Source organism: Dicentrarchus labrax, unplaced genomic scaffold (genome assembly GCF_905237075.1).
Source record: "Dicentrarchus labrax unplaced genomic scaffold, dlabrax2021, whole genome shotgun sequence".
NCBI classification, from domain to species: domain Eukaryota; kingdom Metazoa; phylum Chordata; class Actinopteri; family Moronidae; genus Dicentrarchus; species Dicentrarchus labrax.
In genome coordinates, this window is record NW_026136724.1 from 11,990,650 (window position 1) to 12,016,137 (window position 25,488).

General features: G+C 41.4%; 1 protein-coding gene across 3 annotated transcripts; it reads left to right on the forward strand.

Annotated features, from left to right (window-relative positions):
- Positions 1-1,860: 1,860 nt before the first annotated feature.
- Positions 1,861-25,098, forward strand: waslb (WASP like actin nucleation promoting factor b). Of its 3 annotated transcripts, XM_051392534.1 has the most exons (11): positions 1,865-2,464; positions 10,162-10,296; positions 10,452-10,538; positions 11,075-11,171; positions 13,117-13,140; positions 17,000-17,183; positions 17,860-17,902; positions 19,496-19,649; positions 20,926-21,467; positions 21,551-21,659; positions 22,433-25,098. In XM_051392534.1, exons 1-11 carry the CDS (start codon positions 2,360-2,362, stop codon positions 22,492-22,494), a joined length of 1,542 nt encoding a protein of 513 aa, XP_051248494.1. In that variant the 5' UTR covers positions 1,865-2,359; the 3' UTR covers positions 22,495-25,098. The 3 variants fall into 3 exon arrangements, with proteins under 3 accessions (XP_051248495.1, XP_051248494.1, XP_051248496.1); XM_051392535.1 differs by lacking the exon at positions 13,117-13,140 and having other exon boundaries at positions 1,861-2,464; XM_051392536.1 differs by lacking the exons at positions 1,865-2,464; positions 10,162-10,296; positions 10,452-10,538; positions 11,075-11,171; positions 13,117-13,140 and adding an exon at positions 13,152-16,122.
- The last annotated feature ends 390 nt before the right edge of the window (positions 25,099-25,488 follow it).

The following is a 25,488-nucleotide window of genomic DNA, read 5'->3' on the forward strand; positions in this document are numbered from 1 at the left end:
GTGTAAGGGCATGTAGTGGACATGTTAAGTTCACGCTCTAATTAAGTATTGTTTTTTTTTTTTTTTAAGATTTTAAAGCATTGATAGGGGTTAGATACTACCAAAACAGTGAGAGAAATTATGTACTATTTAATTGCTTCTGAAAGTGAATTGTTCATATGTAGGTCAATACCATAACACAAATATACAGAGTATTACATGGAAAAATAAGATGCTGATATTATTTTTTTTACCAAGGTTAATATGCTGTAACAAAACATGGTCTGGCATCCATATTCCAACTAACTAAAATGAAGAAATAACCATGTATGGACTATGTTCCGCAGAGCCATTCACAACAGGTTGGGTCTGTCATCTCTGTCAGCTCCACAGGAAGTTTATCATCACCATACTGACCGAACAAGAAAAAGGGGGGAAATGGCCAGGTGACATTTCACACCAGTCTGATGGGCTGTGTTTACATTATTTGGCGGTTAACATCTACAGTGAAATAAAGGTGGGCAAAGATTTGACATTGAGTAACAGAAGTGGCATTTGAATATGAGGTCTTCATTGACGATGAATATAGGAGAGTCTCAAAGTGCTTGTAATTTGGGTCATGAAGATTATAGAAGAGTTTATTTCAAGTGAATCTCTGCATGAATCAAATCAGAATCCCTTTATTCATCAGCTACATAAATAATAAGACAAGAAATTTTTCTCCACAAAGTCTGTTACAGGGGTACATAATTTTTACTTTAATAGCTGTATATGTTTTAGCAGCAATAATAGCTATATCAAATTCCTTGTACGTGATGTGAAAATAGCAAATCAAAGCGCTTTTGATTCCAAACATTCCCCCCACCACAGTGAGTGAATAAAGGCACAGACCTGCTTTCGATGTCTGACATAAAGCTGCTTTATATGTAGGACTGTGCAATATAATTACATCAAAATGTGTAAATTTTGTATACAAGCTGTGCACATGTGGGCAATAGCAGAAAGACTTCTGGAGTGAATTTATCACAAAGGGAAAGTCTTTTCTTTGTACCACCACTCAGTGACTGCCATCCCGCAAACAACACCCATTTATTAGCCTGACAGAGCATGTTGCAGAGGACTACAAACACCCTCAGGCTCATTATTAAAATAAGTATGAGCCGTATATGCTGCCTTTGTTCAAGGCTACTCATAATATAGCCTCTAAATTTGTATATTTAATTGTTGAGCGCTATTTGAGAAGAGTTAAATGTCTGGTGTGAAATAAGGATTATGGTTTATTAATAGTAATATTTGAACACTGTGCTGTACATGAAGAACAATAATGTTTTTTTTATATTTTAGGGAACCAGGATTCTGGAGAAACACACAGCAACATACACGTTTTGAAGCATATGCTATACCCCTGAGGCTATGTATAGTAACTGGAGCAGTCTTAATTCTACTTCACTTTATTTATAGGCTATTTATAGTGTATTGCAATGAAAGGAGACAACCAGTAGCATTTCAGTTCAGGGGAGGAATCATTTAATATCCGAGGGAGTGTTTATCATGTAGGAAATCAGATAACAAGTCTGTGTCTGAGCCATGACCCTAACCTCTCTGACTTCAATAAAATAGCATATCATCATTATAAGAGGGAAATGGTAATTTTCCACGGTTCTTTTATGAACTTCTTAAAGTGTTCATTTAAAGTGGAAGTCTTATCTTACAGCGTTAATTCTCAGTTCAATAATTCCTCTCACAGGGAGCATTGTATGCTATTATCTTGGCAACTTGGACCTCATTTCTTATCTCCTCCCATTCTGCACTCGCACACATTCCTGTCATAAAAGCCACGGGCGGACAGGACCAGACCATCTCCGTGGAGAGTGAGCTGAGAATTGTAATGTGTAAAGTGGAAAATCCCTCACCGCGGATTTTAACAGAATATACCTGCACATTAAAATACCCTTTTAATAAACTTCACACCGTTTCCCTTGCTGTTTTTTTCCCATTTGGTCATTATGTGGGACACCGCTGGGAAACAGGCGCCCCCCATTCCCAGATAGTGGACTCGTCCTAACACTGCCATGTTGGATGGAACTGGCTCTGGGCTCTCTGGCGGCCGGACTTCCCAGGAAAGTTTTTACCGATTTCCGTCCTCGCTCAGTCGCTGCAGTTTTGACCTTATTTTAAAGAGGAGCGGGACGTCGCGTTGCTCTCCTAAACCGCATACATTTTGCGGCACCCCACTCTCGCAGGGCCCCCGGGATAAAACCGAACCGGTGCGAGGGGGTCGGAGGAAGGCCACGGATGACCGAGGGATTGTTTATGTATCTTTTTGGCTCCCATACAACGAGTTACAGTCGGTGCATACTTTATAAATTGATCACCAATAATGAGTGGACATCCGTCGCAACGGCGGCAAACAAATGTCGGTTCGATACTACTGACACCGCAGGAAAATGAATGCCTTTTCAACCACCTTGGCAGGAAATGCATCGTAAGTTTTTTTTCCCCTCTCCCCCTCCTCTCATTAAATTGTTGTATGATAGCAGCAGGCTAAGAAAAAGCAAAAAAAAAAAGCTAATATAGTTAAGTTGCGCCGTGTTTCCTGTCTCGAGAGGAGATTAAAGGCTAGTAAGTAGGTGTAACGGTGTGTTTGTGGCCTACAGTTTTTTTTAATGTTGTGATTTCGCAGGTAGTGTGTGTGTGTGTGTGTGTGTGTGTGTGTGTGTGTGTGTGTGTGTGTGTGTGTGTGTGTGTGTTTTTCCCTGGTGGGAATCATTTGAGACTTCTAGCTGAAGAAGAGGTTGGTTTGTTTTGACAGCAGAGGCGACGAGGGGATGTCAGGCAGCGGGCGACCATGTCCCGTTTGGGACGGTGACATTTGGGCAAACAGCAAGTTTTCATTCCTGTCCTAGGCCTCCTCCTCCTCCTCCTCCTCCTCCGCTGGTACGCCTTTAACTTAAACCCTGACACACCTGAAATCACCCAGGAAATCCCGAAAATACCGCTGTCACCTAGCCCCCTCAAACGCACCAAAGCTGCCCCCTTTTGCATTGGCAGAGTGGAGTTAATAGTTATGGAGCTGCGAAAGCCATTAATGGAAAAGCAGGGCAAAGCAATGATTTTCTTTTTTTTTTTTCTTAGCAGTGGCATTACATAACAACGCTCAACCTTTCCCGGTTTGTTTTCGGGAAGTGTGTCCACCGAGGAGAATGTGCTGCCGAGGACATGGCAAGCTATAAGTCCTCCTCTTTTAATGCAAGTCACAAAAATCTTGAGCAGAGAGAGAGAGAGAGAGAGAGAGAGAGAGAGAGCACAGTGGGAGTAGCCAGCTGTTACCCAGTGTGGCTGCAGTCAGGATCAGTAGTTGCAATGTCACGACTCAATATTGTGAGAGAGTCTCATATTACGTAACACGTTTAGCATTCAGCTGACTCATTTTTTTTTTTTTTTTTTTATATGCGTGTCCTCCTTGTGCACCGTGTCTGTAGCTAGCCGCCAGAGCTCAACAGATTGTAGCCACATTTCAAGTAAGACATCTGCAGCTGCATCAACACCCATTACACAATAAAGCTTATTCTCACATTTCTTCTACACATTTGCTTTTTTTCCCCTCCTCTTTATAATCTTGCAGGACAGGGTTTATATCCCCCTTATTATTAGTCAGCCATCCTCACCGGCTGCTACATCTGAATGTTAATCAACCATTTGTGCAGTTTCCGCAGGTGTAAATGATATTAACAGAGCATCAGAAGGTTGGCAATGGATGTTCCCATGTGGCTCACCACAGTCAAATATTGCTAGCATTTAGCTGGTGGTGAGATTATGGTTATCAATGAAACAGCGTGTTAGACTGAGAAGGAGGCCGCATATAGGCGTCATATAGCAATGTACATGCAGATGCATAAGTGGTTGCCTCTGTAGTGTTAGAAATATCTTGCGGTGTCTCACTAAATGCATGTTGCAGCCCGTAAAGGTTGGGTGCATCACTGTTACTCTATATATTGTAATGCACTTAGGACTGTCACTGTAAAGTTGGGTGATATTGCTCTCAGCAATGTGGGTTGTTGCTAAATTGGCCTGTTTCCTCAACAAGGTGTGTGTGTGTGTGTGTGTGTGTGTGTGTGTGTGTGTGTGTGTGTGTGTGTGTGTGTGTAATCCCAGCATATCCTTTCAAATGACCTCGTAGCAACACTGTCTGTCCTGTCTGATTTTGACAATTATATCGTTCCCTTGACTTTAGTTACTTAGTAACTGAGTAGAAAGCCCGTCGCCAAGTTATCTCAGCTGGAAAGAATGTCGCACCATCACCGGTTGTTGATAGCTTTTAGCGATAAGATGTGTTGTAAAGTCAAGGTGTCAGATTAATAAGTTAAAGTTCAACTGTGTTTTTATCGTAATCAAGTTTGTTCTCTCTCTCTCTCTCTCTCTCTCTCTCTCTCTTTCTCTCTTTATGGGTAAGTCTGAGAGAAAGTGCATTTAACATTGCAGGTGAGACAAAAGTGTACAAATCTGTATGGCTCTTACATAGTGTAGACTTTCACCAGCCCGTGCTCAGGTTACTTCCCCATAGTGATCATAGTTTCCTTTAATTGTGTATAGCAAAGGTGCTGCGCCTGAGTGGCAGAGAAATGGCTCTTCCTCTATGTCAGTAGAGCTCACGTCATTGTGGTGAACCAGTCAGACTGTTGGTGGGCGAGGGGCCTGTGTGTGTGTGTGTGTGTGTGTGTGTGTGTGTGTGTGTGTGTGTGTGTGTGTGTGTGTGTGTGTGTGTGTGTGTTCACATGTTTGCTTTTGGAAAAGGTCACATTTCCTGTCCCATGACACAGTATGTCAGGCCCGTACGCGGTCACATGGCGGGATGTTCCGCCTCCTCCCGTGAACGTGAACACACAGGTTTCTGGGGCGTTTCCTTCCTCACACCTATGTAACCTGTTTAAAATCCCAGTGACGACGTTCCTTTGGCATTCTCGCAATTGTGTCACTCGGCATGTGACAGGGACGTGCAATTAGGAACATTCCTCGCTGTCCTACGCTCTTGTGTGTCTATAACATGTCTTTGCATGCAAATAGAGTTTTGGGAGAGACAGACTGTGTGTGAGAGAGACGAGAGGAGGCGGGGGGGATCGGAAGAGATAGACATTGTGTGTCTTCCTGGCCAATCTAATTAGAATGCCCACCACTGATTTAGTGGCTGACTGAGTGATTGTGTATTATGTAATGTACTTCTTATGCAGAAAAGAGTCACCTTTACGTTTCTTTGTACTGTCTCCTTTCTAAGATGCACAGCCCTTAGTTGGCTCTGCGACTGAATTAGACTTAGATTTATTCTAGCTGTAAAAGCCTTGTTTGTTTTCTAGCTAATTCCGTGAAAGTAGTAGACCTCTCCTTGCCTGTTTTTCTGCTCGTAGTCTTGGCTGTATAGAGGGAGATTTTATGTCCAGTAGCAAACTAATGGAGTTTTATTATATCCATATCCATAAACCTACAAAGAGGCAAATGTTCATTCAAATCCTCTTCATCTTATTTGTATTGTGATGAGATCAGATGTCTTCTATAGGTCAGGCAGCGCTATTCTGCAACAAATATATGTACAGAATACTCGTGGCATTTAGGACTTACACCAGAAATTTCAATAAATCCACTGTGTGAACGCTGGGTTTGTTGTGGGAATTCAATTGTGAAACTACTTGTATCATATTTTAGGAATTACATGCAAGTATTTCAACCTGCATTCTGCTTGTCTGAATAATGCATACAAAGAGACACATACAGGTACATGCACAGTGGTCCTACTCATTGGTTTTACTCATTGATATTCCTTCTGCTGTTTTCACCATCAGCAACACTGTCTGACTGGGCAAAAGGTGGAAGGGGTCCAATTCACACTGTGTGTGTGTGTGTGTGTGTGTGTGTGTGTGTGTGTGTGTGTGTGTGTGTGTGCAGACTGCCTAATCAGCAGTCCTCTCCTACAGGAAGTCCCGTGGTCGGCCTCCTCTGGTGATTTGTGCTGGAGAAGTGGAACATGACTCCTCTTTTCCTCCACTTTACCCCCTTTTCTAATTTTCTCTCCTTCATTTCTCCTTTTCAGTCTCACCTTACCCCTTTCACGTCCTCTGTTCTTATCCTCCCTTTTCTGTCATTCACATTTCTCACGTTCCTTCAGCCCAGCGTCAAGCCCGTTTTGCATCTCTTCCCTCAAACCGTTTTTTTTCTTACTGTACATCACGTACCTTCTTTCTTACATTTCTCCCTGTTCTCCCTGCGCAGCTTTTCACCACCTTTCGTTCGCTTCCTCTCCGGGAGATCTCGTGAAGAGGTGTAATGGTGTCTAATTTGCGCCAGCATGGAACAGCTTGACCAAATGGCCGACGGACGACATTCAATTAGAACTACAGTTTTGTTCTGCAGAAAGCAAGAAGGACACACAAGTGAGCAGTTTTTTGCAAACTGAACCTCAATGTCCTGACTCATTTTAATTGAATCAGAATCAAACTTCTTCAAGGCAGTTCCGAAAACATTTCACAAAAGACTACACAGGGACAGAAATTCCAGCCCTCCTTATTTCATATTTTCAGTTTTAGGGCTGATTATTTGTCTTCCGCAAAGTTTTCTGTCCTGTACTTCTCACATCTAACTCTAAATGTTTTCCTTATTTAATAAATGATTACAACTTTACGACTTTGGGCACAGCTACCACTCCTTAGGCAAAGGATTAATGATTCACTCTCATAAACTAAAGTAGCTTTTGGACATTCAAACGCAGGATGATTTGGTCAATTCATTCTTTGACTTGGCATGTCTCTAAAAAGTAAGCCTTTGGCTTTTATGATATTCCTCTGTTTCTTTCCCGAGCAGCCTGTCTGCGTCTTTAACTTACCTTGTATTGTGGTCATGTCTGATTTTTATGCTTTCAAATCCTTTAATCACATGCTTTATACCTCACGTCATTACTTTCAATTGAAACTATGACATCTAAATGTCAGTGAGGTGTATAATTAGAGAGAGAGAGAGAGAGAGAGAGAGAGAGATTTTTGTCGGGTTTTGATGACGGCATAGACGGAGCTCCACTTCCTGCAGCCTGTGGCCCTGTCAGGAACAATCAGCGCTCCATGGGCAGATGAAACCCCAGGGCCTCAGAACCTGGACACCATTACAGTCGCTGTTACAGAGAAGCAGAATTCATATTATCCGTTTGATCTTTTTTTTTTTTTTTTCATTTCTGATCCGAATCCAAACAATCGAGAGTTGTAACACTGCCAACACACTGAATGTTTATATAATATAAATAAAAATATCTTGTACATGCAGTGCTCAAAGACAAATTGACTCTCTTTTTAAAGTGGAGAAAGATCAAAAAGTTGCATGCTTGAGCACATTTACGCTGACATAGATTATACAAACAGCGTATTGTTAGGCAACAGATGACATAACGAATCAACCCATTAATGAATTGTTTAATCAAGTAGTCGTAGGCCTGGGCTGTACACAAAATCCATATCGTAATGTTGATGAATGCAGCTATGGTTGTGGGAGAGTACGCTGATCAGCTGATGTCTTCTGCAGCGCCATTCATACTGCGATACTTCACATCTCTATGATGTTAATAGTATGTGCACGCGTTGTCATGCCGTGCGACTACATTAGCCGCTACGACTAGCCTTTCAGCCGTTGCCTTAAAGTCCCAAGGCCGTGTCACCCGTTCGGTAAAACCCAACTTCCTCTATGACAACCTGTGCTGTGGGAACTTCCCCTGCGTCCAGAGATTGTGTGTCAGAAAAAGAAGAAAGCTTAACACCATATAGTCCCTATGATCTAATGATTCATAGGAATCAGACAAAGAAAAAGTGGTTCTTTTCATGTTAGGGACATTTTCCAGGGACTTTACCTGCGTTTCATCTGCGGGAATATTAATACTTTCAGATGGTCCAAGAACTATCGGGGTGGAAGACATTGTACGGAAGTTTGCTTGTTGGTCAAACACAAGCTCTGACACTGCTACAAGTTGTGCAGTATTCATTTGTGGTGAAAGCAAACACTGGTTGTTGCTAGTATCAATATTAGGATGAGGGACAGGAATTTCTCTTAATGTTATTGAAGTTTAAACCATAGCTGTACTGTTGCTGAGTTTTTCAGTCAATGTAAAAAAAAAAAAAGTGTGTAAAGTAACCAGAAAAGACACATTTTTAATATTCCCTTTCTGCCTCTGCTTCATATTCACTCAACACTAAATTACAAAGAGCGACACAAGGGCTCTGTATGTTGTCTTGAAGTGTGCAATGATTCCTGGAACTACTGAGCTGAAGAGCTCCCAAAGATCACCAGGCATTTCCCTCAGTGATGCTCTGGCTTTCATCTGTGTGGATAATGAGTGTAAACCTGGACCCCTCAGTGTGAGAAAATCCCTGCAGCAACCTGTAAAACCTGTGGGCGTCTCATCTGGTCTTATGATCATGGATGTGTCTGCGTGTGTGCGCGCTGCAGGTGGGCTCCTCCTGTGTGGATGTGCACATCATTATGCAGTTTAGTCTGCCGCGGCCTGTCTTCGCCTTTTTAACCCCGCTGCTTCCTCAGCAAGAACCTAAATGTGTCTCACTGGTAATGTAACGTTTTAAAGCAGAGTCTCAAACTTTCTCTTCAAATATAGGTCAGATGTGGGGCAAACACACATACACATTGTAATTTACAAGAGAATTCCCAAAGACAGTTGTGACCCGGGTGAAAAGTGTCAGTGTTTATGTGACTTTAATGACTTGGTATGTGCTTAAATATTGGTACGCAGCACGGAAGATGCTGCAGGAGAGTGTTGAGATGTCTCATATGCTTAATTTTATCATGTGTAGTCATTAAGCCAAGCACTGTGTGGGCTCAGTCTTAATATAGCGTGGATCCTTCTGGGATTTTAGACTTTAGGAGATGCTCAAATGTCTGCAGTGTTCTTAATACATAACCTGAGTAAACCAAGCTTGCATCCACAGGTAAAGGGTTTTATGTATCCTCTGTGCACACTTAGCTGCCACCAGTGTCAAATAAGATAGAAGGTCTCTTTAAAATGTTACAATTCTGTGTTCCTACAGTGATATTATTGCTGTGGTGCTTGTCAGGTGTTTGGTATTGACGTACCCTTTTCTGACAACTGCAGGGTAGAGAGAAATGACCCCCACAGAGTCACTGTCACCCAGTCTGTGGTAATGTCATTATACTTCCATGCTGCCCATCAAACACTTAACATTACATAGCACAGACTAATACAGAAGACTGACTCAAGCTCAGGCAGATTAGTTGGAAGAACATGTGTGAACAGCTGAATTTAGATCATTCCACAGATTTCTTTTGATATTCAGGTCAGGGCAACTCAAGGATGTAACCATTCTTGTTCTGTGTCAACATCTTGTTCCAACTGTGCCAGAAAACTGCACCCTTTTATTGATCTCCCCTCATTGTTTCCTCTTATCCTTGCATATCTCACAGTGCCTGTAGCTGGAAGGCCCACAGCATGTTGCTGCAAATGTCATTTGTTATGGCAGGAATGTTGTTAGGTGCATGATGGGTCCAGTTTCTGGAGAAGATGTTGGGTTTCGAGTTATGTTGTTACCAAACCCATTTTTTGCTCGCAGACGGGCCGAAAATAGGCCATGAGGTAGATTTATAAGGCGTGCTTGGTCTGAAAGAATGTACAATATATCCAAATTTTGCCAGATGTGCATAGCATGCACTTCACTCTGGAAGCCTTCTTGGTTATTTGCTCCTCCAAGAGCCATTTTACCATTTGGAACATCCTTAAAGATTTGGTTTGGAGAGATAGCACTAAGAATCCATAAATTAATTCCTAAATTAGTTTCCAAATTTTGAGGCTGCTGTGGTCTTTTATTTTTAGCCTTGGTGGAGTCAGTGCTGTACTGTACACACAGACTGACACAATGCGGCTGCTGTATCTCCTCTATCGCAGGTCGTAGATGACACAGGCTTTATGGATGTTGTTGATCATAGTAATTAGGTTTATAGGAATCAGTCAGTTTATCTTCTGTCTGCACTGTATGCATTTTATTTTATTTCCAACTTGCTCGCTTAAAACCCCTGTGAGATACATTAACATGGCTACTAAAAACCCACTGCTAATGTTGAATCCATTAAGAAACACAGAGTAAGTGTGACTCTCCTATCTCCCTCTCTCTCTCTGCCTCCGTCCAGACATTGTCTTCAGCAGTGGTCCAGGTGTTCACAGCAGACAGGAACTCCAGCTGGAACAAGAGATGCTGCGGGGTGGCCTGTCTGGTCAAAGACAATCCCCAACGATCCTACTTCATCAGGGTCGTTGACATTAGGGTGAGTAAATCGCATCATTGCGGTTCACGAGTGCAGCGGCAGATGATGGTGCCCACCACAATTAATATCCAGTGGTGGTGCAATGAAGAGCTTATTTTTATAGTGGGGTCTGTGGGATGTCCTACGGCATTAACCGTCTTTGTGTTTTCCCACAGGACGGTAAGATGATGTTCGAACAGGAGCTGTACAGCAACTTCAACATCTACCTCCCTAAACCTTACTTCATCACATTTGCTGGAGATGTGAGTTTATTTCCTGACAGCCTTTTTCTTTTTTTCACATTTTCTCTTTTTATTTCTCATCCTCTGTATTCTAGGTCAGCACACAAATAAACCCCAGTTTCTGCGTCTCATGCAATCAGCATGTTTACAAAATTTATTATTTATATTATTCCATTTGAGTCATTGAAAAGGGCCACCCATGTCCTCGAAGACAATTTAATTAAGACACTTAGTCACTGCTTTATTACTTCCTCAAGGACTCTTCTATGATAGTGGTGCAAAAAATATTCTGTCACTTGTACAGTCACCTGTTTCACAAGCTTTATATCACATCCGAAGCATTTGATGTGACAAGATGCCCTTTATTTGTGGCTGGTTGGTACAGTGGCTCAGTCTCCAGCAGACCATGAGGTATGTGGGACTGCTGATTCTGGTGATAAGGCCGGGACTGATCACTGCACACACATCATTGAGCATAGCTAGTTGGCACTTTACAAATGTATTTTTATCACATTTTTACACATTTCTTTTGTGTATTTGTGTGTGTGTGTTTACAGACATGCCAAGTGGGTCTAAACTTTGCCAGTGAGGAGGAGACCAAACGTTTCCGTGGTCATGTGGGAGAGCTAATTGGGAGAAGACAGAGAAAAACTGGTACCGACTTGCTGCTGCTGACGACTTACCTACAGACCTCCCTACTGATCCTGACTTATTGAAAAAAATGACATGTTTAGCAAGTTTTGATCTTGTGTTCAACATTTTCCAGCTTTTTAAGTTTGTTTCAAGTCAAATCGTGCTACTACAGGGATGCAGAAAGCTTTCAAAATAATGAATATAGCAAGTCGGAAGACATTCTGTCTTTACTGTAGTTTGTGTGTCAGTTTAAAAGGTGCAATAACAATATTATCTGACATGGCTTGACTAGTGTGAGCACAAGATCAAATAGATTTTTAAACTTGTCATTTTTTACAGTGCTCGACCATACAGAACTGGGCAAAAAAAAGGTCTAAATTTCAATACATGGACCAAAAAATTGATAGGCACTAGACTCATTCAACAATGTATTCCAGCTGTCTTTCCAGTACCAGTCCCTCACCATAGCTTCATGTACTGATAGCAGTTACAGATTTTTTTTGCCTGGGTCTGTTTACTTTACCATCTGATCCTCTTCTTCTGAACCACTGCAATCTCTTCCTTTGATAACACATATCACAAGCTTACAGTCTGCAAGCAGTCAAATTGCATTTCTGCCTCACAATGACAGGTCATATAATAATCCAGTCTATCTGTTCACTATTCAAAGTTATCTTTCAAAAACATCTCTCCGTTTTTGATTCTCTAAGAAAACCTTTCAGATAGTTGCTGGCAGTTTGTTCTGTCACAGAAACTGCTTACAGTCTAGGAGACCACTCTGGATTAGTTTTTCCTTTGTTTATTTCACACAACCAGATTATTTTTTTTTAGCAAAACCTCGTGGATACATCACTACAGTCCGTTCAGAGGTTTGAACAGATATGCAGAGTGGCCCAAAGGGGGCACTGCAGTTTCAGGTTAAAATGAGAAAAAGAAAGGGCTTCATCCCTCATAACATTACAGAGTTATGATATTTGAATAATGGGACATGTGTTACCATTTTTCCTTAAAATGTTCATTAAAATGATACATAGACAGCACTCAAAAAAAATATTTTTCTTTAAAATACTTACTTAACATTTACATGGTTTCAATCCACCACCAACAATTAGACTTTGGGACTTCAAAAGTCCTCGGAAAAACTGCAATTATACAAAATGTTGCCGTGCATTATGTCTTGTCTTATTTATCTAAGGAAATGAGCTGTGAATGTTTGTGTTCACCCGAACAGAATCGCAGACTGAGGAATAAATCTAAAACACATTGTTTATGCAAAGCCGCACAGCCCATATCCATAAACTTCTTACTGGCACTCAGTCCTTAACTCTTCTCATCACTTGCTTGATTAAGACCGTCCGTCTTCCTTCTTCCTCTTCTGTGGGTCATTTCCTGACCCTTCAAATGGATTGTCCTTTCATCTTTTCCCCTTCAGCCCACTGCATTGGGTGCCTAATCTTATCCTCAAGCCTTCTTCTGTTTGACTTTCAGCCATTGGGAAACTAAAGCCATCAGTATTTTGTGTGTGTGTGTGTGTGTGTGTGTGTGTGTGTGTGTGTGTGTGTGTGTGTGTGTGTGTGTGTGTGTGTGTGTGTGTGTGTGTGTGTGTGTGTGTGTGTGTGTGTGTGTGATTTGTGTTTATATTCTTGGTAGTGTTATATGAGAGAGAAAGAGACGTGTATTGTCCTTTATATTTAATATGGATATAATATTAGCTCTGTGTGTGTGTGTACAAGGATGTGTCATTTACATCTCCTAAACACACTAACAAGACACTTTTCTTGGCAATTTTTCCAAATAACTTTCCATTCTGCGCAGCCACATGCACAATCCCGCCGAGCCCTGTTCTTAAAAACCAATAAACTCTCTTCTCTGCGCTCTGACGCACTCACACGTTCGCTTCTCACTAACCACAGCCCAACTACTCAGCGCAGGATTGTAACGATTTCATTTGTCTGTGTGTTCACAGAGAAGAGACGCGACCCTCTGAATGGTATGTTTTCCAGTGTTTTTCCTGTCAGTAACTTCAGAAATAAACAGAAGAGACGTGTAAAGCCCGAGTCAGAGCTGTATCTGATGGTATCCTGTTTGGTATGTCAGATGGGTGGAGTTTCAGGATCATTCAGACAACTCAAGACTGTATATCCTGTCCCTAACATTGTGGAAACTATATAGCATTCATAGGATTTCATATTCTCTGTAGGAAGAATAAATTGAACACCACAAAGACTGACTATATAACTAGAGATTAGTTAAATTATACCTATTATCAACTAAATCATCAGCTGTATGTATTCACATTGTCTGGTAAGACATCATCATCTGTGTCTAATTTGCTTACAACATACTTTACTAAGCAGGTTTTCAGTATAAAAACACTCTTTTATTGTGCTGTTGATACACACACTGTTGTCCCACAATGCAAAGCTCAAAGTTAATAGAGTTCGTAACAAACGAACAATTTATTCTTTAGTTAAATCAGCAGAGGCATTATAAAATGCTTGATTGATATGTATTAGGAAGTATGCTCTGTACTGTACTATAATGGAAGTACTATGTAGTGTAGGAATAGGACACTGTTATTGTCTGCTCTACTTCCTATCCTCCATTGTACTTTCCTCCTTTAGTGCAGTGTGTTTCTATAAGATAAGATAAGAGCTTAAAACAACAGGAAAAACAAGTTGTCCGGTTGTAAACACAAACAGCTTTATACACATTGTCCACTAATGCAGGCTGGTTTTGTTTTGTATAATAATGAGTGAAACTGGGTAAGAATCCAAAGGAAAAGAAAGTCTGTGATCACAATACCATTACAGTACGATTACATTCAGTCTGACATAGTATTACAGCGCCCTGCAGCGGAGTTTTGATCTGTGAACTACGTACCCTTCACGGTCTGACGACTCAGTGTGGTCTGATGACTAAACAGATTTGTGGATATGCACACTTTTGTTTTTGGACATACGGCATTAGACACATAGCCTAGTTTTACACACAGGAGGGAGCCAGTTTTGGACCGACACACAGCATGATTTGACGCAGCTGGCTTATTAATAATCTGTGTGTGTGTGTGCATGCAGCCGTGCAGAGGTCATCAGCACACAGATGACACATTTACGCTTTTAGCTGATGCTCGTATTCAGAGCAGCTTAACGGCACCGGGCATGTGGATGCTTTGCTTTGGGTCACATGCTCCCAGATGCCATATATGGTCGTACCTGACGTGTCTAAAAGACCATGTAACTCTGCGATATACAGTGAACCATTTTGGGGTTAATGGTTGATTTCCTTTGAAGTGTTTTCTAAAAGAAAGGTGTTCCGTTTACCTGCCATGCATGAACGCTTATACCAGTTTCTACTTTGTCATGCAAGATTCCTGAATAAGAACATTTTGTGTGGGAATTGGTTCATTTCCAAAGGAAGTCATACTTGTCCTCCCACAGGAACATCTCCTCTCCATCTCCATCTGTCTCACTCTCACTTAAGATTACCACATCATAGCTCTGTTACTCTCTGTCATCTCCAGTCTGGCTCTTGTTGTCCTTATATTCTGCCCTTTTTCCTCCTGCTGCCCTTTCCAGCTCTCCCCTCCTCATCATTTGGCCATCATCTGCCCTCTGCTCTTCATTTAATGACTTCATTTTCCTCTTTTCTCCGTCTGCCTCAGTTGCTCTTCCTTTCTCGCCTTTTTGTCCCACCCGCGGATTCATCATGTCGTAGAAACCGCTGAGATTAACGTGGGATTATGCACGGTAGGGTTTTAATGGTTACGTAAAAGTCAGCACTAAATCCAGAATGATTTGCTGGGATTAGATGCATTTGTGTGTTTTGCAGAGAGAGGGAGGAGACGGTAGTGGAGGTGGGTGGAGAAAACGATCACAGCGAGCCAATCCGAGCATGATAATCTTAACAGTGTGCCCTGCTGAGATGGAAAGTCAAGGGAATAGAAGATGATTCCAAGATGGATAGAAAATATGCAGAGCTTAGACACACAGATAAAGCAGGGAATTGTGAACAATTTGCATAAAAGAAAACGGTTGCTGTGATGGAAGGAATGCAAGAGGACGAGTAAACTTTGGCTGTTGGCTGGCGAAGTGTTGGCGAGCTCTTTTCCCTTCTGATGGCATCGCTGGACGCCTGCCTTCACAGCTCAGACAGTATGCGTGTAAACTCCACCAGATGTCTGACGAGGATATTAATTCCGTAAATGCAGACTGTTGCATCAAGTCCGTCACAATTTGGCTTATTGTGTGTGCTGGTGTTTTGGTCGTGTTTTGAAAACCTTCGGGATCATCTTGGCTTTCAGGTTTCAGTCAAGAGAAAACCTTTCACCTAAGAAGACTGGAATCAGTTCTGAAACAACACAACAAATGGATTTTGCTTTGTACCTGCCTACAGAGTCGGGTTGAAGAGGAAGTTGTCCTTTTTGGGAAGCATTCTTTCCCTCTTGGGGGTGATTTGAGATTTCTTTCTTGACTGAGAACGAGGACCTCAGAACGTGGCTGTTTCTGAACCACCAATCTACGTTCAAATTCATTTATTTGAACCAGGGTCTTCCTTGGTGTGTCCATCTCGAGCCATATTGCTCATGCCCAGTCAGCTCCTACAATGATGTTCTGCACCACCTTCCTGTCTGCTCCCTCTGAGGACCTCAATTGTGAGGGCAGTGGAGGAGGAGGAGCAGTAGGAGGTGGAGGTCTGAGCCCAGGGAGTTGCCTGTCATCTTTACACTGCCTGGTTCTCCCCCAGGACGAACTGTACCCACCTCTCTCCGACCCGACCGCTCAGCTCTCCGTCTGCCCCAAAGAGCGAGCGCACAAGTTGGTTGGCAAAATGCTTCTCGACGTCAGCATGACCACCTGCAGAGCAAGAGACAGTGGGTGCATTTGGGACAGGGTGAGAAGGCGGCGCTGTCGGTCCGCCTCGCCTTCGCCCAGCAAAACTCCCAAAAGTCCATGTAGTGAGAGTGTTAAAGGTATGTGCTACAGCTGAGGCACATTGTTGAAATCCATGTTGAGTGTGTATGATGGAGTTGCTGTTGGTTAGCCGTGTATTGTTGACGACATGTGTCACATGTCTGGATCGCTTGTGTCCAGTCCAAAAGAAAGTCCTCTAAACTATTCTTAACATTGACGTATAAACAAAGACTGTTCTCATTTATTGCAGTTTAAATGGAGTGTCATGTATGTTTATCCTGCCAGAGATCTTTTGTGTTATTCTGTGTTGTTAGTTTGGTAACTCATTGTTATTTCTGCCTGTCATGATCAGGCCTCATTGAGATTAACATGTCATTAGGGCGTCCCTCGTGAAATGAAGGTTAAGTAAATAAAGAGCATCAAATTACATAGCTGGCAAAAGTGAACTTCCTTGAATACATAAGAGCTCAGAATTCATTCATTCATTTGTCACCTAACTGACAGAACAAGTTTACCAACCGATTTTAAACCTCTATATCTCAAAGACATTGTATGCTTTGGTGATAATGTTTGTTTGATCAGTTTTCAGTCTGTCATTTAGTTCCCACGAGCTGTTTTCACACCCACAAACCCAAATAAACTTCGCCTGACCTTTCTGTGCCAAAACAGTTTGTAATAGCCATTATTAATTAATATATATATATAGAATAAATAATATTATTTAATTGAAAGAATGCTGCTGTCCCTTGAATTTCAACTTGGAGCCAACAACTCAACCCACTTTTTTTTTTTTTTATGAAACAGTAAACATGTCATCATTGTTACAATTATTTCAGTACTTTTGATGTAAAATGGAGTATATGTCTTTAACTGTTCTCTATTCATTCCACGTGCTGTATTATATAAACCATAACTTTACTTTGTCTCATTTTTAAGGCCCAACGTTGCCCATGGCTACCGTGGACATCAAAAACCCAGAGATCAGCAATGTACAACGTTACCATAACAACTCTCAGGTGAACAACATTGTCCACTCCTCCTTCCCCAAGAAGGAGAAGAAGACCAAGGGGAAGAAGAAGCGGTTAACCAAGGCGGACATCGGCACACCGAGCAACTTCCAGTGAGTCCAGGGAGCACAGCAGGGCTGGGTTCAGCTCAGGTGGTGGATAAACATTCTTTGAACTTCAGGTTCCCTTTGTACCTAAACGCCTCTCACCATTTGTCCATCACACGACATTGACTTTTTGACATACCATGTTGCGTAATGTGCCATAACCCAAAAAGTGCATGTCAATTTGACGGCATTCTGCGCTAGATGATAAAAATGATGTAGCCATAACTCAGTGGGCGTGATTCTTACTTCGAGATATCTATGTGACTCTAGGTTTATTGTAAACATGTTTCGCACATGACACATTGGCCCAGAGTCCCATATCCCTCTGGCCCAGAGTCCCATATCCCTCTGGCCCCTATAAGTGCTGGTGAATCTGGGCGGGGCATTAATCCTGCCGTCTTCATTCAGAATCCAATCATATACAGTGTGTAGTATGATTGGTAATACAGGAAAAATCTGAGCTGTGCTTTCAGGAATAGCCAGTGGCAGCTTTAATAATCTTTAATGAGATAGAGCAGGTTACCATGGGGCCATCTCGATTTAAAAAAAAAAAAGGGTCAGGTCATCATGAATTTTGCAGCAGTTTAATCCACCTCTGCTTGTATGTCTCTTCTTTTTCTGGGTGGCGAGGGTTTGTACTGTACATATCTCACATGTTCTCTCTCTTTTGCCTCTCTCACAGGCACATTGGGCATGTAGGATGGGATCCAAACACAGGCTTTGATGTAAGTACAACACAAGAATGTAATGTCAACGTGCATCTCTGCACATGCTTTGGAGTACATGACCTCTAAATGTTCTTAAAACTTGGCCCGCAGTTTATCTGTTTGTCAGTCAAACATCCCTCTTCCAGACAGATTTCTCAAATTTAATATCGGCTCCAAAATATTAAGCCGAGCTGCGCTGCCAAGTCATCAGGAGGGTTACACAAGGAGATTTTGGAGGGAAGAGAATCAACCTGCATCTGCATAATCCATGGACTCATTCCCAAAAAAGCGTCATCAGTAATTATGCTGGATGCTGGATGATGAGTATGAGATCATGCAGGTCAGACGACTTAGCTCTGTCTGTAAATGAAAAAAGATGAAATTTAGATGATTTGGTTTCATAAGTTAATGCTTTCAAGGACTTAGATTGATTTGTATGGGTGACGTCAGTCGAACAAAGCTCGCTCACCTCTCTGAACCTCTGATTTAAAGCTCCACCACAAATGAGGAAAGGAATATATCTTATAGCCTTACTAGCTAAATTTGTCTCTTTTCTTTTCTATCCTTACCACCACAGATAATGTAGATAAAGTAATGCATAGAGATCCCACCTTGAAGTTGTAATCTACCCCAAAAACACTTTCAAAAGTTCATAGTTTTCTTTACTCGGCAGTAGCTGTGGTCAACCTGAATTCATAAATTCATATGTATAATACAATAATCAGGATCTGTCCGTTCAGTGCATCCATACAAATGTATTATTAACAGCTTAGTTGTATATGAGAGGCTAAAAAATCAATATTGGCAGATACTAAAGGTTGCAGCATCGGTATCAGAATTAAAAAGTGGTATTGAGCCATAAGTAGACGTAAGTATTTATCAATTAACCTATTAACAGGACGTAATTACATAATTAAATCAACAGTATACTTTGTATTTTGTGGCTTGCTCTTTCTGCTGGCAACAGAACACAGTATGGAAAACAGAAGAACTCTAATAAATGAATATAAATTAATGCCCTGTTTTTACCACAAGGTGGCAGTATAATGGCTGTAATTGTGGTCACATTTTGAGCTTACTCAGATGAATATCTTCTTTGTGTAACATCACAAATTATTTAAAGAAAAGTTACTTTTCATATACTCACTCTTTCCTGAATGAACCAGTTGATGTTTTTAACAGATTTTGACAGCCAGTGTCAAACTGGGTAATCCTGCTTTTTCAAATGTCCCTTCTAATCCTAACTCAACTCTTAACATGTCACATAATGTGTTACTGAGCTGCAAAGCTCATAAATACAGATTAAAACCAGTGAAATCACACATCCGATCTTAACACATAGAGCTTATGATCTTATATAGATTATACATGAGCAGGTATGAGAGCAGCACTCTGTTGTAGCCAGCAGGCTATGTTTTATTTACTGTGGCCGGGAGGCTGATATTGTTCATAAATTAATTAATGAACCCATAATGATACAAAATCAGTTGATGATGATTTGAGTTTCTCAGTGAGGTGGACAGGGTTAGGAATTTGTTTGTTACTGTGTGAACGTTCATCCTCGACCGTTTAAATAGGTGCATGTCTTACCTTCCTGTTTTCTCTCTTCAGTTGAATAACTTGGACCCAGAGCTGAAGAACCTGTTTGATATGTGTGGCATCTCTGAGGCTCAGCTGAAGGATAAGGAGACCTCTAAGGTCATCTATGACTTCATCGAGAAGAAAGGAGGTGTAGAAGCTGTCAAAAATGAGCTACGGAGACAAGGTAAGGCAGATACACTGTTGGGAGTTCTTATTGTCTTCTGACCTAAAAAAAAAAAAAAAAACACCTGTTATTGAGTAGCAAAAGTGAATGGGGTGGACTCACGCCCACAGTAAATGTTAATATACTGGCTTTGGTGGAGAGTATTTGCACCATGCTGTTATGACTTGTTAAATGTGATCTATGCACGTGTTTTCGCAGCACACTGATGATGCAAAATACATTTTAAAGGGTCGATTTTAAGATACTCTAACTGTGGTGGTGGTTCTATCCCCAGGTCCGCCCAGGTGGAGTGGTAGGTTTCTATGCATGACCTGCTGTGACAGCTCATGACTGTGCATGTCAAGTTGGACCGTAATATGACCTAAGAATTCAGTTATAGTGTGTGCAGTTTTTTGCAGTTCCTGAAGTTAATTCAGTGTTTTTGCTGTGCTGTTTGAACTTGAGTTGGATGTTTTTTTTATCATTAGCTGTTAGCTTATTATTCTGGAGTGTCATGACTACAACCGGAGACGTTAAAAAACGTTTAATTCCTACACGAGGCTGCTTCATCTTGTTAGATATCCTTCCTCCTGTTACATTAAATGATTGTGCAATGATTCATTTCTGATATTTAACTTACGTCGTAGCCAAGCTTGTAATCTCTAGCTCTTGTCCGCCTCACTGTAAACACTATGCATATATTCTGTCACAGTTTTCAGTAACAACATTAACATTAGTTACATGCAAGAAGGCTGCCCCCAGTGGCTTGTTTACATAACTGCATGATGCATTGATACAAAGCAACAAGAATTGGGAAACTGACTTGCATTTTGTTTTTACATTGTGACATTAATGAACTATTACTCCGTTTTTAATTTTTTTATTTTAATGATTATTTTTAGTTTAACTAAGCCACACTTGTAGAATCTAAACGAAGATCGTCTTACATGAAATGGGGTTTTCCAAATTTGTATTCAAATTTTCAGTTTCAGAATTTACCTTTTATCAAATGGTAAAAAGATGAGGACCAGTATTACTGTATAATCACAGTTTTAGACAAGAACACTTTATGTTAATGTAAGAAGGCTGCCTGCATGATGCATTGATACAGGCAACCTGAAGTTCACATTGCATTTTTGATGCTGTGAAATCTTCTGTGACCATCCAGATCTTTTAGCTGCCCCTTCATTAAAGTAATCTGTAGATTAAAAACCTCAAATCTGGGTGTTCTTCAGCTGACTGATTACAACTTTGCTCTTTTTTTAATTTCAAGTTTTTTGTATTTTTCTCTCTGCAGCTCCTCCACCCCCTCCATCCAGAGGTGGCCCTCCTCCCCCACCCCCACACCACAGCTCAGCTCCTCCCCCTCCCCCTCCCCCTGCCCGGGGGCGAGGTGCCCCGCCGCCTCCTCCCCCCTCCAGAGCTCCCATCTCCGCGCCCCCTCCTCCCCCTCCATCCCGGCCGGGCATGTCCGCCCCGCCGCCGCCTCCCCCGCCCAGCCGAGGCTCCCTCCCGCCTCCCCCTCCACCGGCCCACGCCTCAATTCCTGTGGCGCCTCCCCCGCCGCCTCCTCCTTCCTCATCCTCAACTCCATCCAGTACTGGTGGACCACCTCCTCCCCCTCCTCCTCCACCGCCCCCTGGCCCTCCACCCCCTGCCCCTCCGCTGCCCACGGAGGCTAACGGAGGGGACGGCGGTACAGTTGGGAAGTCGGCACTGCTGAGTCAGATCAGAGAGGGCACCCAGCTGAAGAAGGTGGAGCAGAAAGAGAGGCCGGTGTCCAGCACCGGCAGAGACGCGCTCCTGGACCAAATCCGACAAGGAATCCAACTTAAACCGGTCCGTATTCATCAGTCACACACAACACACCTCCCAGTCAACTCTGTATTAATCTGCAGCCTCTCATGCTGTCTTCTTTACAGAGGGAGGAAAACACAGATTCAGCTCCTTCCACCCCGGCACCCTCGGCAGGCATCGTGGGGGCTCTGATGGAGGTGATGCAGAAACGGAGCAAGGCTATTCACTCTTCGGGTACTTACAAACACAGAAACATTCCCCTTCTGCTCAACTAGCTTATAATATTATCTTTTATTTCTTGCTTCCTGTCATGTACAGTAGAAATCCACAGGAAGTTTTACACACTGTTATTAGTGTAATTACATTACATTCATTTGACTGTTGTCCAAAGCAGCACACAGTGAGTGCTGATACAGAGGGTTATCCATCAAAACAGTTAAACCCTGCTCAGGCTTTGGCACTGTGCAATGCAGTGTCTTCTGGCAAGGTGCTGCTATAGTGACAAGTGAGACAGACTCAATGACTGAGCAAGAGCAAACTATCAAAGGATTTTCACAATGAATTCCTGGGAACTTGTTGCTTGATATCAGACAGAGTTGTCAACTTGTTACACTCTAACTCAGTGGATTGGGTGGATTCGAGGGCTTGGACCAAGTTATTCTGCTCTGAGAAGTTTACTTCTCTTCAACCTTGAAAAGAATGGAGCAGCTGCTTGACACCAGTCACTCAGACTTTGCGTCATTTACTGCATGTCAGATGACACACTGTCGGCAAAATATAGATGAGACTCTGACCACTTCCTCATCAGTCTCGAACAACCTTGCGGTTCCTTTTTATTTTCTGTTTTAAGTCTCTGAGTGTAGGAAAAGAAAGTAGTTCCTAAAATAGATTCATTCATTCATTACTCTGATATAGGACGTTTTATAAAGAGTTGTGTATTTTATTATTTCATTGCCTGTTAGAACATCATTTCAGTAGACTTCATGTGAATGTCTTCTCTTCCACAGATGAGGATGATGATGATGAAGACGAGGAGGACTTTGAGGATGAAGATGAATGGGAGGACTAGCGATATTTTGTTTTGTTTTTTTTGTCCCCTCCCCCAAAAACCCCTGGATGATTCTGACACTAAAATTGTTCTTGTCTTTCTAAAAAAAGAAATCTTTAATTTCAAAATTATAAATGTAAATGTTCTATCGATTTGCTGTATATTTTTGTTGCCTTTATGCTTTTTTTTTTATTAATCTGTGCAATACCTCATTTAATCTGTAAATGTTTGTCATTCTCATATCTTAGGTTGTTGTTTCTTCATCTCCGTCACTGTCCGTCTCTGTTGGTCTCCATCTCCGTCACTCGATAGCAATATGTCACATGTCTCATTTTAGCTGTTTGGCTTTCTCCGTCTCTACCCATCTTTCTCCTCCTCCTCCCACGTCCCCCAAACTCTTCTCCTCTATCTGTCGCTCCATCCTGTCAGCCAACCTTCATATTTTCTGCCTCCCATCATCCCATCACACACACGTTCCCTCCGTGTTGCTCTCCACGTGTTCCCACTCCCCAGATTGACATGTGCAATTTTACATCAAGTTGTCTCTTGAAACTTAGAGTTGAATGTTGTTTTTTTTCTTTCTTTTCTTTTGGTCAGTGATTGAAGGGGGAGGGCTTACAAAATTCCACAAATCCTTCATCAATCATGTCGTCATTGTTCGTCAGGAAAAAAAAATTAACTATTTTCATACCCTATTGCTCTCTAGTTTATTTTTACGAATTCAAATGATCCTAGTTTAGCACTCATATTTTCTTAAAACAAAGAAGAAAAAAAGGAAAAGGCTCTTTTTGGAATATTTAGCTTCGTTTTGCTGTCGACTGTAAATTTGCTCCAGAGTTTGAGTCTTGTTATATTTTTGCACAGATTGAAAGAGAGGACTCGCTGCATGAATACAGGACATTTTTCAGGTCTGTATCATTATGGAACATCCATGTGCTTTAAGTAATGTGGCAAAATACACTTGGACGTTTTTAAACCGTTAACCCACCGCAGTACACACATGAAGATGGCCCCGGCAAGTATGGCTGGCTATCTGTTGTGAATTGTAGTTTTTTTTTTTGTCACTGTCACACTACAGATTCAGTTCAAATTGTGTTTTGCTTTTTATCTTTTTTTTTTTTTTTTTTTTACAGAAGCAAGCAGAGTATTCAAACATGCCTGTTTGTTGGAATCAGGTGATCGTGTAAAGCTTTGAGGAATAAAGACATTTTAGTTTTACACACCTGATGCTTATAATGGGTCCATATGCTCAGTTACTGTACAGAAACAGCGGGGCTAAAGTAGTGTTGCTCCTGTATTTAGACACTAAGTACTGACACAGTGTATGGAGAAACACTAGATTCATGGCATTATTCAAACGAGTATCAATATTTTCTTGACTAACTAGTAAATCATGAGGTGTAATATAGGAATTACTTGTTAAAAAGAACAGTGGTCAATTATTCTCTACAAAGACCAAGTAGTTGGATGTCGACATGTATTTTATCTAAACTAAATATTTCCCAATAATTCTTGCTATGCGTTTATTTAAAGGTAGGTTTGTCACAAAGGACAAACATTTAAATGCAAAATTGTCAGTCAATTACAAACAGGATTAAAAAAAATCTGCTTCTTTATTTTTAATAAAAGACAACTGCAATGGCATAACTTGTCCCAGTGTGGTAAACCCAACCAGTGTGGCTCAAAACAGTAAAAATCCGATAAAGTCACCTGTTTGTAACTGCTACCTAACATGGAGACGCTATACTTACACATTGCTTTCTAACCAACGAGAGTAGATATGTTTCTCTCTTTTTAAAGCTACTGTAACTTGCTTAACAACCGCAACTGCAGCCACAAGTGACAATTATGGAAAAATACTGAAATCTATAACAGTAGCACAAACTGAACGACATAAAGTAATATCAATCGAAAGTTTGCTAACATCTACCAGAGCTGATAACTGCTAACCTTTTTTTTCCCCTTTAAGCGATTAAGCTCGGCCTTTCAGGGGTTCTCTATGGCAGCCATGTTGGCTCTACGGTAGCTGTTCAATCATTTTTGTAAATTAGGGATCATTAACTGCACTTTCGGGTTTGGGTAAATAAAAGTTTTGTCCTTTTTAAAATAAAGAACATCTTGTAAAAACATTACCTTACTTTGCTCTCTATTTAGCTGCGTAGCACTCAGTGGAAAGACCTAACCATTTAACATTAGCGTTCCAGAAAGAGGTATGTTAATAATGCACATGCTAACACGTAGCATGCTAGAATTGCTCACATGTTTTTGGGTTTTAGTTGAGCTAACGTAGAAATACAGTCTTATCCGGCAAAAATAACGCAACATGACTTAAATGTTTTTTGACTTTTGTTTGTTTGTCCCGACTGTTTGCAAAAGAAGAGGAATGTCGGTGTCCTCTTTTAAATCCTGTCTTTGAGAGACAAATTGCCACTTGTTTGATGTAAGAACTGACCTCTTGTCAAATATCAAGATACTTTTTGGGGAAAAACCTAGCCATGTTTTCGCTGATGTTAGCTTCTGTAGGTAACTCAGTTATTAAGATGTTATGGACGCCAGGCCTTATCAGTGAGGCTTGACAAACAATGAACTCTTACATTGTACACTCCAATAAAAGGTTGATATTTACATACTTTGGTATTTGGGCTTCTTTTACCTTCACGGCCTGTGGTAATGGATGTTTCTTCCCAAAACTTTGCTTTAAGGATGCATAATTCTGGAAATATAACTTTATTTCCTGTCAAACTACTGGCTTATTTTTGATTCTTGGGTTTAGAAGTTGTTGTTTTTTTAAGGTTAACATTGATTGAAGTTACATAAGCTACATGATGCAATGTCTTTGTTTCACTTGAGCGTAAGATAGCACAATCGTGTCCGTCGAGTGTAATATGAGTGTGTGCATATGTTTGTCCACATGTGAGCGTGTGAGGAGTGATGAATGCGGGCTTCATCACCTGCAATGCACAGCCAGACGGGGAGTTGGCCAGATCTGGTAACAGCTGACAAGAGGATTATCAC

Excerpts from the sequence above, each read along its gene's own strand:
- waslb (XM_051392534.1), top strand. The coding sequence starts at position 2,360 with ATGAGTGGACATCCGTCGCAACGGCGGCAAACAAATGTCGGTTCGATA. Across the intron at positions 2,465-10,161 it reads ACCTTGGCAGGAAATGCATC|ACATTGTCTTCAGCAGTGGT; the intron begins GTAAGTTTTTTT and ends GCCTCCGTCCAG. Across the intron at positions 13,141-16,999 it reads GAGACGCGACCCTCTGAATG|GCCCAACGTTGCCCATGGCT; the intron begins GTATGTTTTCCA and ends CTCATTTTTAAG.